At 39.0% G+C, this 14,317-nt stretch overlaps 1 protein-coding gene across 2 annotated transcripts in view; it reads left to right on the forward strand.

Annotated features, from left to right (window-relative positions):
• Positions 1-14,317, forward strand: part of cdkal1 (CDK5 regulatory subunit associated protein 1-like 1) — a 322,974-nt gene that overhangs the window by 237,240 nt on the left and 71,417 nt on the right. For both annotated transcript variants that reach the window (XM_056762570.1, XM_056762571.1), the window contains exon 11: positions 11,353-11,533. In XM_056762570.1, coding sequence (XP_056618548.1) covers positions 11,353-11,533 — 181 coding nt within the window. The remainder of the gene's footprint in view (positions 1-11,352; positions 11,534-14,317) is intronic.

Consider the following 14,317-nt stretch of genomic DNA (forward strand, 5'->3'; position numbering starts at 1 on the left):
TTTTGTCAAACGTTAACCTGTCCTTCCCACCTACACACTGTCATTTCGGAAAATATAAAAGTACACACAAACACACACACTCATAAACACATTATACGAGCATGTTTCCTTATGCATGCACACACATGATCTCTCTTCAGACTGTGATGGGTAAACCGAGCCACACGGTTGTGGTCAGATGGGAATATCACAGGGCCAAACAGGTGTGGTGTGAGGGAACACAAAGAAATCATGAAGGCATGTCAAATGGGATGTCAATAGAAGACCAGAACCAGAGGACGAATATGTTTTACCATTCCATCCCTGATACACAATTTTTTTCTGTTGTTAAATATCATCTTGCAAATATTACAATTTGGAATAAAAGCAACAAGTTGGGTTTCTAGTGTTTTCTTGTATGATGTTTTTCCTCTGTGGAACACATTTTGAGAAATGTCTCGGTGGTTTTGTGTCCGTACAATGAAAGTCAGTGTGATCCACTGTTGTTTGGTTACCAACACTCTTCTAAATATCTTCTTTTGTGTTAAGCAGAAGAGAGAAAGTCATACAGGTTTGAAATGTGAAAGAATATAGTAAAATAATGATTCTTTTACCCCTTTAAACCAGTTGAATCTACAAGATATTTTTTGTCATAGTCACACTCCATTTTAAAAAATATGCATTGCTCACTTCAGAGACAAAACCAGTTTCAAGCCATTTATGTTTTCCACTTTCTTAAAGGAACAGTTCACTCTAAAGTGAAAATTCAGTCGTTATTATTTGAAGAGTTTGGTTCCAAAATAAGATTTTTTTTAAAACAGAGTTATCTCATTTTGGAACCAATCTCTACATTAGGAGAATGTCCCAACCAAAATGTTCTTGGCCACCATTGATTACCATAGAAGGAAAATTTGATCCATTCTGTTGAACACAAAATAAGATAATTTGAAGAATGTATGAAAGCAAACTGTCTGAGAAACTATCATTGTAATTTTCCAACTATGATAGAATTTTTATTTTTGGTTGAACTGCCCCTTTAAGGCTTTCATCAGACATTCAATCCGCGGTCACACTTGACTTCGTTCCATTGACTTCCATTCATATGCATGCGAATGCGTCAAACGGGAAACGCAAGCCCGTCGGAAGATATTTTACATTTCGCTGCATAGCAAAGTTCAAGTTTGGTGAACTCCGACATGCGAATTTGTGTCACATAAGCGCGTAAGAACAATAGGAGATCAAAACGTCTGAACGTTCTGACCACTCTGTATAGAAATCTAAATGATGAAGGAATCGCTCCTGCCTGAATTTCGCAGCATCGTCCGATCGAATTTGACTTTTTTAAGTCTAGTCAGATCGCGCAATGTTTGTGGCTAGTTATGACATCACGTGGTCTGTATATATAGACTTTTATCAAAGAAAATAATTGAAGTGCATCAATTTTGTAGAAGTATTGCTCTTCACGCATCGGCACCTGTTCTCTCTGTATCAGTTTAACAGAGACTCTCGTCGTGATCAGTGTGTGAATGAGAGGCCTGTGTCCTGCGACATCACTATATCCCCAGACCCCCCACAAACCCCCCCCCCTCTTGCAGTCATTTGCTCTCTCAGCACTGAAGGGCTTCTTAAAATGTGGATGGCACTTGAATTCCATGAGTATTTCAGATGACTGGTTCTTCTGGACCTCGAAAGCTGAAATACAGAGCGTAACTCCAGAATTGCTGCGGAAAAAGCTGCGGGTCTGTACTCGCGTTCTCTGCATGTCTATAATGGCCGACACTCATCACACTGTCACAGGACATCAGGTCTTGAGGGAAGACGGCATTAGGTAGGAAGCCAACAAAAAGCCCATTGAGGGAGCCTGCACCTGTGAATTAGAGGAACCTTTAATAGCCCTGAAGAGCCCAAGCCCAAATGGAAAAGTGCACTTGTCAAGAGGATCGTTTTTTGCAGGGCTGCCTGTCATCTACGCGGCTTCTATTATTCTTTAATGACGGCAGCCTGGCCCGGATACCTCAATTTTCCTCCTCTAATTCACCTCGGAAACTTACGCACACTTTGATGCGTCTCATTCGAGGGAGTCTTCTGCCGCTTTGGCTGTGGGTGTCAGTTTTTAAGCCAGCTGCTGTGAATTTTAGGGCTAATAAAAACCTTTCACAGGCATATGCTTTTGTGCTTCGAAGCAAGCCTTTAAATGAGATGTTTCCTTTGACAGGCCTGCGTTTATCATGTCAGAGAGTTAGGAACGTGAAGTGCAGGCACTGGTCTGAGAAAATGACCATTTGGGATGTGTTTACAGATAGAAAATAAATACAAATATTATACCTCATACATATGAAAACCAGGTTAAGCAAATTTTGACTTTGATTTAAAGATGTTACTCTAGATTTTAGGGGAACAGTTTTGGGGAAGCTATAGTATTAGAAACTCGATCGAGAAGAACACTACTAATAAAGTGATTCAACTTGACCCCACTGGAAATTGAGCCCCCCTTGTGAAACTTTACGGCATGAATCACACTGTTCTCCATACATTTAAATTAGCTTGAAGCTATTCCCCTACGATAGAGTTTTCTGGAACTTTTTACTAAATATTTTGCTACAAAAAACAGATATTGTATGTCAAAACTAAATCAAAGTTTAAACCTAAATAATATGAAGCAAAGGCAAAACACTAAAGAAAGCGGAAAAGTCGAAAAGACAAGAGAGAGCGAGGGAGTGAGTTATTGAGGAGGGGTCACTGAGTGTGTTTTATATATGTTGCCCCTCCCCACAGCTGACAGATCGATGTAAACTTTATTTCAAAGCCGACCTTTCTTGCACCCGGCTCCAATCTCCCCAAAGCCTTGTGATGTTTTTCTCCTCCTCTCCTGATCCATCTCTCCTCATCTCTCCATCCTCACCACATTCGCAATCCGCACACGCCGGCCGACGGGGTGACTGCACGCGCGCAGAAACAAGGAGAGATGTAATTTAAACACATCTGTTCAAATATGCATTTCAGATCAGACCGCGCCCGCCCCGCCGCTATAGGGCCCAATGTTTGACAGGTATTGTATCCCTGAAGTCCACAGCAGATGGTTTTTATTAGAGCGGAGATGGAAATGTAAGTGTGAAGCTCTTGTTTTCCCGGTCACGGCGCACCGTGTTTGTGCTCATCTGTTTAATTGCTGGAATGTTAGCAGCGGTATAATTACAAACAGTAGCTTTAAGCACAACAGATGAGAAGGAACGTGAAATATAAAGTTAAGTGTATGATTTGCCCGCATCACCAAATACAAAAATATGTATCGCTGTGTTTTTCCAGGGCGGACAGGGAAAGTTTCCGATCTGGATTCTTCATGCGGTGAACAGATTGTTTATGCATCTCTCTGATGATCTCTCTGTGTGCCCGCTTTCCCATAGCACCTGGTGGGCTGGTGTGCTGTGCGTGTGAATGATTTGTTGCTCCCTCTTGTAATTGAGCAGTATTACATGAGAAACAGCTTTATACAGGAATTCTGTAGGCAAGAAGTTATCAACTTGCATTTCAGACCAAATAAGGCGGGTGATGTTATTTTCATACATTTGAGTTTTTCTGAAGCTCATCCAGTTGAGAATAGCGTTAGCAACGCAACAAAGGTTGTGGGCTTAAATCTCAATAACCAATCAATGTCAAGTCCAGTTTGTGAGTGTAGTGCTGTTTGTGTAGTGTGTTACTATGTAGAACACATCTAAACAGTCGCTTGTGACATTGAATTTAAAATGAAGGTGCTTCCTTAGAAGACTTCAATATTGGCTCGTCTCTTTAACCTACAAAAGCTGTTTACACAGTAGGTACTCAGTTTAGTCTAAAGGCCACTGTTTAGATTGTGTGGTGTTGCTAAAAGCCAAATAGAGAGAGAAAGATGTTGAGAGTTTCCTTTGCTTTATGTTGCGTCGTTGTGCGCTTTAAGTATCCGCCAAATGCTTTTGCGCTGAGGGCGTTTTGAGTGTCACTTTCTCCTTTTCAGCATTTTTTCTTCTTCTTTTAACACAGCTCTACTGATGACTAACTCATGTGATGCCATTTAACCCACTTTCCCCATATTCTAGTCATTATTAAATATAGAGGTCTTTGAATTGAGCTGACAGCAGTGTGCATGAATGCGTGTCTCAGCGTCTTTTATCATATATATGCAATATAATTAAGCTTTGATTGTACGTTGATGGTTTCCAATGCTAAGTGTTTTTTATAAGTGCCCTATGCTCTTTTATGTCGTTGTCTTGATCAGGTTGAGCTGCAATCCTGATGTGGAAGTCACATGTTTCCAACTCCTATTTATCCTCAGATATCTATTTATTTATTATTGACAATAAAGGCTTGTTATTTAAATGATCATAAATGTGACTTCAAAAAGCAACGGTCACATCTCTAAATGATTTCCTTTTAAAGCATTATCACTTTAGCAATCAAAGCAGCATTTATTTTATTCATCCCCTTTTACGTTGTGACTTGTGTTTGTTATCATGCATGATTTGAAAGTCTGTATCTGTATGATAGTTTTGTGGAATTAAAGGTTGGAGTTGTTTTGCATACTTGATTGTTGAACATCTGTAACAGCATCTCAACAAGTGTTGGATGAAATGTTTTAAATGTAAATTCTTAAGCGAAGTTGTAGTCTTCCTTATTTTCAGAGTTTAACAAACAACGTAAAGGGACAGGCCACCCAAAAATTACAATTCTGTCATCATTTATTCTCTCTTAAGTTGTTTCAAATCTATATACATTTCTTTGTTCTGATGAACATGGAGAATGATATTTGAAAGAATGTTTGTTGCCAAACAGTTCTTGGTCACCTTTGACTATCATAGTAGGAAAAATGACAATGGTAGTCAAAAGTGCCCAATATCTTCTTTTGTATTCAACAGAACAAAAAAATATTAAGCAATTTTTCTTACTACAGTAGTCAGCTATTTTTTCTTATTACGTCATCATTTATTGAGTTCTTTTCTGTGCTGGACTGTCAATGAATAATCTACTTGTTACATGCATATGAAAATTAGACAAACCTACTATTTGACTTCTTAAAGGGGTCAATTGACACACAAATATTTTTGTTTGTTTGAGATGTAATACAATGTGTATACACGATTGAAGGTTAAAAAACGCTGTATTTTCGACATACGGTGCATGTTTGTGTCTCCTCTTTGCTCCGCCTCTCTGAAACACACTGATATTTTACAAAGCTCATCGCCCTGAAAAGCCAGGTGAGCTATGATTGGCCAGTTCACTAGTGCGTAGTGATTGTTCGAATATTGCACGGAAATGTAGATAAAATATTTTTTTTGTTTCCGACACTTACATTTTTGCAATTTTACATGTCTAATACATGCATGGGCTCGTTAGAACACACCAAAGACAAAGAAAAACATCTATTTCCGGCGAATCACCCCTTTAACATGTTGCTCAGGCCTTATTTCTCTCTAAGTATGCATATCTCCCGACCACACTGACTACCAGATACTAATCTAAATAACTAGGATTTTAAATATATACATTTACATTACATTTATTTGTTTATGCAAAGCGACGTACTGTTGAGGAATATAACATGTGATTCATCCTAAGAAGGCAATAATCACAAGAAGTACCATTATACAACGTTTCAGTCACAACGTTCAGGTTGTATAATCCAGTGCTCCAGAAATAAAGTATAAATAAAGAAATATAAGATATAGTCAAACGTTTTTTTCTAATGTGTCTGTGTACAATATAGTCAAGTGAATTTTTCATATACCTGATTGTTTTTGACAGTGTTTGTTACTCAAAAGTAATATAGATGGATCTCAGTACATGACAGCAGCCCACTAAGGAAGTACATCTGTGTGCAATGTGCTAATATGAAATTATAGACAAATCCAAATGGCGCTGTCCTCATTCTTTCATACGTCCTCCGCTCGGTTCGATGAATTGCACATACTCGGGGAGTGAATGGATCAATCTACTGGCTGGGAACGGTCCATAGATGACTAAATTATAAGATTGGCCCGGTTCCTCATGCCTTGGGATCAGACACTCCATGGTAATTGATATCTCATCAGTGCCGTTTGAAGCTCACAAAGGGAAGATTTACACTTGTCGAATAATACAGGGGTTTGTTATTTGTATGGGAGGTTTACACAGAATACTTATATAGTATATATCAAGTATTACACTTGGACAACATACTGTTGAACTCTAAACGGACAGTAGAGTAACAGCAGATTGCTTTCTGAATGCTGTGATTTTGTTCACGTTTGTCTGATTTGTGCCGATGTTGAAGCGTTTTTCAAAAACCAGCTAGCAAGACTCATTAAATAATACATGTGACTCGTTTAAGAGCTCAATCTGTGTATCTGTTTATTTTGTAGCTCATTCCAAGTGACTTTTTGCCCTCTAAAAGTTTTGTTCTTACAAATGGAAATTCCTGCTCCTCACTCACGTTCGCTCGTTCAGTTACTAGGAGACCAATGTTTCTGTGGATAGAAAATCACAGATTCTCATTATTTTCAATGCTGAAGAGGTGGTTATCCTTCAAGACGGCTCACAGTTACACTTGACGTGCAGTTACCACTAACATTTTTATCCGCCACCCACTGCAGTAGCGATGAGCATCACATTTCCACTTCACAGTGTCGCCCTCTCCGCTCGCGCTGGGCAGAGACACAGAAGCTGGCGGCCCACAGATGGGTACGATCGCTTGAATGTTTACCTTCACAGATTGCCTCGTCTCCTATTCTTGCTCATTTTATTTAAGTTGAGTGGTCCTGTTGTTTGTGCCTTCATTTTATCCCCACACACACGTACATCTGTTGTGTAAATACACGTCTCAAATACCAACTTCACACCAGGAGATGGATATTACTCCTTCTCACGCGTTCAAAGCCTTCACAAACAAAGAAATTAGAATCACTCGCTGCTGAGAAGGAATTATTTTCATAAACCCTTCCAACCCCACACTTGCCAATCTAATTCAAAGTTTGACGATATCCAGTAGATGTTAATTAAGAGGATTTAAGCCCCACTGGGAAAGGTTCTGCAGCGGTTTTAAGTGCAGGTAGGGATAAAGTGTAAACACAAGGAAAGTATAATGGCACTGTGTGTTTGAATGTGGAGTTTTAATGTTTGCTCTTAAGTAAGCCTTAAGAAATGAAAATCAGTTTAAGGTCTTCCCTTGTTCACTGGAAAGAATGACTTTCAACAGGTATGTCAGGTTTCTGGTCTAGTCGAGTTCAGTGTCCAGGCTTAATCCGACATCAGGTGCCCATGGAACCAGACGTTTGAAAAATCTTGGGTTATGCAATATAAGAAATATCCCTCGAAGGATTTAGGATTTGTATGGTTGAGAAAAATGCATCACTTCATATAATCCATGCAGCATGCAGACAGACAGCCTGATTTGGATTTACTGCAATTCCTCCATTCCTGCAGTTCACCCTTGAACAGATCTTTATTCTGTTCTAACGTTGTATCTTGAACGAGATACAATGCAAAACGCCAACCACTTGATATGTAACACTGTCAAGAGTGATGTCGCTAGTTCACCCTTTGCTAAGTCTAAATCCTGCTAATTTACTAAAAACTTTGTGAAAAAATACACTCATGGCTGACCCAGCTAGAGATCATCAAATGATGAAAAAAAAATCATTTATCATATAGTCTTCACTACTTCCCATTGGTCCATCTTCACTCCATTCCATCCATCTCAACCACATCACCTTGATAAATGAACAAAAACAAGGATGTGCTTCAATTGCTGATATGTCCGGTGTGAAGACATCAGTCTATTTATAGTGCACCACACAAGCTACAGTGCCAATGAGGAGGACCCCGTTGAGACAATGGTTTATACTTGATTTTTGTCTTGCTATACCTGTTATTGAACTATTGGGCACACCATCCAGTTTGTGGCTTCAACTGTTTCACGGCAAACCATAATTGGATCCACCGTATAAACAAGGGCCAAAGGTTCCGGCACAAGAGATTGATAGGCTGACAGATGCAGGATAAACTGTCGGCCTATCATCCAAGCCTTGACCCTAAAACACATTCTAGGACCCCTCAAAGCTTCACCAAGATCTCATTACTGTCCTTTCTGTTTCAGAGCTCCCAGCAAAAAAAACTAAAAACCAGGAGGTCTCGTTTTGACACTGGGTTCCTGGAACGGGGTTCTGGTGCAATGTTTCTCTTTGTCATGTGCTGGCCCAAAGTGTGCTGAAGCTGTTATTTGTGCACTTCTCAATTCTTTCGTGTGGCCTTTGGATCATTAGAGCCTTGTTTAAGCTCACATACTCACAAACAATGAACTACTTGTCACTTGCTCTTTTGTTTTCCATTGAATATCCGGTCTCTTTTGTGCCTCAGTTCACATCAAATGCCCAAACAATCGGGGTCCCCTCGGTTTGTGTGCGGGTTTCTGATTGGGCGAATGGTTAACAAACAAGCTCATGTTTGTTTGCCCACATCTACTATTCAAGCTTCAATAACAGTTTTTGTGCAAAGTCGTTCCTGCGGGGGTTGCTAAAGTATTCTTACAATGCACGTCATTAACTACCTTGCAACATTTGGTTTTCTTCCAAGTCATGACCTTGGCCTTTGTCAGTGTTTTGTCGGATCTGAGCACATGCTAGGCTTTAACAACCCTGTATAGAGCCCACGCAAGGGAATAGGAGCTTTCATCAGATGTAACCATGACCCTTGGAGTGATGCTTTCTAATAAGCCCAAAACGAAGTTCCAGTTGTGTCCGACAAGCCAACAAAGCATCAAAGGAGCCGTCTGCCAGCACCCACAGGCAACTATTGTGGAATCGCAGACACCCAACAAGGGTCCGCTCGCTTTAGAAAGGATCCAATTCTGTAATTTGCTTTCTTCTTTTCTTTAGTCCGTTCTTCTCCGCAAAAGGACAGCGAGGCTGAAGAGGAAACATAATGGATTTAAAAAGAAGTAGTCCATCGCATGTTCACTCTCAAGTTCTGATGAGCTATCAAGCCTTCTTCACTTGAGAGTGAAAGATGAGGAGATGCGCTGCATCTGGCTCCTCTAATGCACTATCAATTTGCCTTTCTGTGTCATCCTGAGGTGTATCCGTAAGGGCAATTATGTCTTAAGCCACAGATTGATTTCTTTAAAGAGGGAGACATGCACTTCCTAGTGCATCAAGGCCCATTTGTTCTATTTGTTGAATCCAGAACCAAATGGACCTGATGATTCATATCCAGAAATAAAGTACAGTACATGTACAGTGCCAAGGCCACCTCTTCTAATGCAGTTTTGGCGTCTTATCTAAATGTTAACATTAGCATTTATATATTTGCCTGCACATGTATACTTCTTGAGCTATGGAATTGGACGAAACCAGCATTAGCAGAAAGCATCTGTTGATGTCTGAAAAACCTAACTAGTCTCATTTAACATGTTAACATGATTTGCTTGTAAATCATTAAAAAATTAGAATGTTTTTTTTTTTTTACTCAAGCGAACATTATTTTGTGGAAACGTTTTTCTTTGTTTTTCCAACCCGCTGCTTTATCAATACTTAACTCCCTAATGAATCTGAAGCATATTTTCTCAATTTGATTGTCTTCCAATCAGATATTGACCATATGCCGTCTAGGAATGTTATGGCAGTCAAATCTATGGTGCGTTTACACTAAATGCGAAGTAAGTGATTTGCACAAGTTAATTTTCACACATACTCGCGCCGCACAAGTTTAAAATGTTTAACTCTAGCAAGAAATTCACGCACAGAGCTCTTTGACACCGACTGTTCGATTCGTCCGGAAGCGTGAAGACCCTAACCACCCTGCAATGTTTTTTACATCACTTCCCCGAAAATAAAGAAATATTCCAACAAGTAATAAAGAGTGAGGAACGCGACGCTTCGGTTTTGGTGTAAACACGGCATAAGAACAGGAGTAGCTCATTTCTGTGCCAGTTAACCAGTGCGCAGTGATTGGTCGAATACTGCAAGCGTGTGACGGAAATTTAACGCTTCTTACCATATTTGGAACATCAGGTTCCAAAGCAATTGTACTGACAGGTACGCCCACCTTACTTGCGTTTACATTTGGACGGTCTTAGTCAAATCATTCCACAAACCGACATAGATTTGAGGGTGTGTGGTCACACGAGGCGTTTCAGGCAGATCAGGGTGTGCATTTGCTTTTAGATAGAATGCATATTTTCTTCCGACACTTAAATTTTTGCAATTGTACATATCTAATACATGCGTGGGCAACTTATAACACACCAAAGACACAGAAAAACACATATTTTTACCACATGACCCCTTTAAGATTTGAATTCTGCTTAAAATTGAGGTAAAAAGAAAGCCAACAGAAGTCATATTAGCCTGCCCTGCTAACACCTGGAGCTTCTCCACCGTGCCCATCTGTAACTCTTTCGCTTTAAAAGGGCAAGCATACGCATTACTGCCTACAGGCCCTCTTGAATATTAATGATGGCCAATGGTAGAGATATATCAATAGGTCAGGGGTTATCCGCCAGAAACGTAAGGCTAAACCTAACGTGATTAAGAATGCACATTACGGTAGACTCAGTCAATAAGTGAAGATAAATATGTGTGGAGGTGAGGGAAGAGAATGGTTATGAGAACACTGGGCCTGGGTAATGTAATAGTCATGAAAAAAATGGGCTGCTGGATATCTGGAAATGGAATGATTGTCTTTCATTGATGGCGATTTAAGTCATTTGCTTCACATGTTCTGGCCAGCTAGCCCCAAAACCTCAGGCGGGAAAATTTCACATCCCTTGTAAGGAATGACATTTTGCACATTCTATAGCTTTTAAGCTGAAGACTGATCTTTCATTTTTTCAGATAAAGATTTTAAGCACTTTTCTGAAAGTTCACCCGAGGCCCGTATTCCATAGGCAGAATGATTCTGTTAGCTTTGATGCATTTTAAATGGCTAATTTATGTCATCTATCTCTTTTAAAAGTTGATATGATATGTACAAGTACAGACCAATATTTCAACTTCTTTTTCCGTTGGTTAAAAATCGATAATCGCAGAAGAAAAGCAAAAGAAATCAATTAGCCAATTCCTTTGCAGGGGTCCTAATTTAATCCGAGTTGAGGCCAATAGTCGATGGTTATTGAGGCCGCTAATAAGGTTCTTTAGAACATACGGATGCACACAACGACATTCACTTCCTGCATTGGTTTCGTTAGTCTGGTGTGGTGCATACACGACTTTCAACGTTTTATTGAGTTAATGCTTAAACAATTCTTCCCACGCTAGTGCTTGCTTGCTAAATAACGGTGTTTCTATAACAGTGTACTGTTTGTTCTGTTATTATAGTGTTACTGTTTAAAGAAGTTAAAGAAACGTTTCTCTTTGTCTTTTTTCTTAGGGTTCCAGGTATCACCATTGCCACTGACATCATCTGCGGGTTTCCAGGAGAAACGGATGAGGACTTTGAACGGACGATGGAACTGGTGAGGGATTACAGGTTCCCCAGCCTCTTCATAAACCAGTTTTACCCAAGACCTGGAACTCCGGCTGCCAGGATTCAGCAGGTTCCAGCACAAGTGGTGAGTGACTCAAAACGTGACTCCTGCTAGCTTATGTAATGCTCATACAACAAATTTGGCCACACTTTAAATGTCACCAAACACTATAAGTGAAAGTGAAAGTGACCTATTTGTCAGTTATGGTGACCCATAACCGAAATGCAACCTCTGCATTTAACCCATCCAGTGAGTAGTGAACACACAGACCCAGAGAAGTGGGCAGCTATCACTGCAGTGCCAGAGGAGAAAATAGGTATTAGGTGCCTTGGTCAAGGGTCATGTCAGTCGCTACCTGAAAATCGAACCGGCAACCTTCTGGTTACAAGTCCCACTCTCTAACCACTAGGCCACATCCACCATAACTTTTATTGTGGCTTTTAAGTAAAGAAACAGTCTATATGTGGCTTTTAAACGATAAAACAGTACCCATAATGTCAATGGCTGTATTACTTCCCTGTGTCACTCTCTAAAAACAATCCCAAAATGCGGGCTCCATTGTAGAGCTGAGTGATGGGTCTCATCACTGAGCATTTGCTCTGTGCTTATGCTCTGTCCCTTGACTGTGACTCAATGTGAATCGTGAGAGTAATAATAACACCTGAGTGCAGAGGTCAGAGTGACAGAGAACATCGAGGTTGTTGTTGTCTCTGAGCACTAAACACTGCACAGTCATGTTCAGACAGGTTCAAAACAGATCTCACAGTGACCTGCCCTGACAGGATTACAAACGCTGCTTATGTGGCCTGACAGTCATTTTTTCAACGATTAATTGTATTTGTATAGTAATGGCTGGTATGTAAACCCTTTTTCCTAAATCTTCTCTGAAGTATAAGTACCTTCCAACAGGCTAATGTGCACTTCTTCCCAGAATATCTAACAGATTTCTGTCTCAGCATGCTACTTTCCTTCACTCAATTTCTATTTACCTCTCTCTCTCTCTTTCTCTCTCTGGACTCTTTCTGTGTCTAAAAATTCTGATTGATATTTGTTCTTTCATTTGAAATCTGCAACTTGTATTATACTAATAATGAAACGCAAACTTGAAACAGACATTTAGAGTAAAATATATAGCATATTTTTCTTTTTTTTCATTATTTTGCTACCGGCTGCGCTAGATAAATATTTATGGTATAATGAATCTATCAACCTTAGACGAATGACTGACAAATGACAAATGTTTTTTAATCTTTAAAAAAATATATTAACAGCTGGTCGTTACCATCTGTACACTTTTTCTAATTCATTATGAAGGGTGCATAAATATCTTAATCCAAACTCTAAACATTCTAAGGTTAATAAAAAGGCTTTTTGCATCCCTGACATTTTCGTAAAGTAGTTTGATCATGGAAAATGTAGTGCTTGCCCAAGTCATTGCCCGCCGTTCAGTCTTATTTAGGAAATATTAGCTCAAGCCACTTAAAGAGGTACATAAAGAGATGAAGATCTGTACTGACATTCAGTAGCTGCTCTTTAAGTGTTAACTTTTGCTGGAGCATGACCAAAAGCAAAATTGTGGCCATCTTTAAGGGATTGTTCATGAAAATTTAGTCCATGTTACTACTCACCCTCTTGTCATTGACAGAATTTTAATTTGTCCACCCTTTAATAGGGAAGTTTGATTCTGGTTCATCTTGTTCTTATATGTTCTATATAGACACCACTAGGTACTAGGCCTGTAGTCAATCACTCTTACCTGTTACCAAATGGTTCCAGATGATGGGTAAATTTGAATCTTCCTGTCGATTACTCTTCATTATGTTATGCAGCTGTAGGCAGACGTCTCCCAGATGTGTTTGCCTTATGGTGCTTCACAGCGCTTAGACTCAACTGAAACAATTAAACTGACTAATGATGCTCAAACTATTAGAAGAAGAGTGGCCGTTGGGCTTTACAATCAGTAAATTACTGCTTGTGCAGGTTCTGCTTGCTGCACTTTAACAATTTAGCTGCCTTCATCGATTTGTTGCCATAAACTACTGTCAAACGCTGAGAAATGTCTTTTTTTAAAGGAATAGCTCACCCAAAAAAACTTTCTCATGAGCTCTCATATGGTCAGGGGTTATACTTAAGTCAGAATATGAATCTCTTATAAATATATTTAGTTTGTTTTATAGTTTTTATGGTTTCAAGTTATATTAATATTTCATATTTTTCTTACACAAACCCGTTTCAACAGAAACAAACATCATAAATTACAGTCAAATAACAGCAATGTGAAAGATGGAGAGAATCCAACATAAGAAAATAGTGAAAAATCTGTCTTATTCCATCTAATACATGTGTAAACATTAGTATTGTTGTTTAAACATAAATATTAACTTGTTTTCTTAGCAACGTTGCACCTTTTTGTTATTTTGTGCAGTTTCAACTTTCTGTGCATAAAAAAACAATCGTTTTATTTTGGAATTTGGGAGAAATGTTGTGACTATACGTAATAATATAATGTATTATTTTACTTTAACACGAACCTATAAATAGGACATTTAGAAAAAAATCTAAATCATTTATAATATTTATATAAGATCTATTTATCCATAAAATGTATATTAATTTATGTTGTTTATAATAATGTTTGCCACACAATCTATGTACATTAATTTGCAGATAAGACAACTACGCCTATGGAATAAGATTTTTTATTTTGGTGGTAAACTATTCCTTTTAAAACAACCGCTAACTTCTTTTATTTTAATAATTTAAGCTGTGGTACTGAACTATGTTGTCCCCAGACCTTATTCCAAAAGTCAGAGTACTTTCACCGTAGTCTGGTTTGTTTGACTTGTTGATGTCTAGTTATCACAGTCT

The sequence above is a fragment of the Triplophysa dalaica genome, chromosome 12, assembly GCF_015846415.1.
Source record: "Triplophysa dalaica isolate WHDGS20190420 chromosome 12, ASM1584641v1, whole genome shotgun sequence".
Lineage (NCBI taxonomy): Eukaryota > Metazoa > Chordata > Actinopteri > Cypriniformes > Nemacheilidae > Triplophysa > Triplophysa dalaica.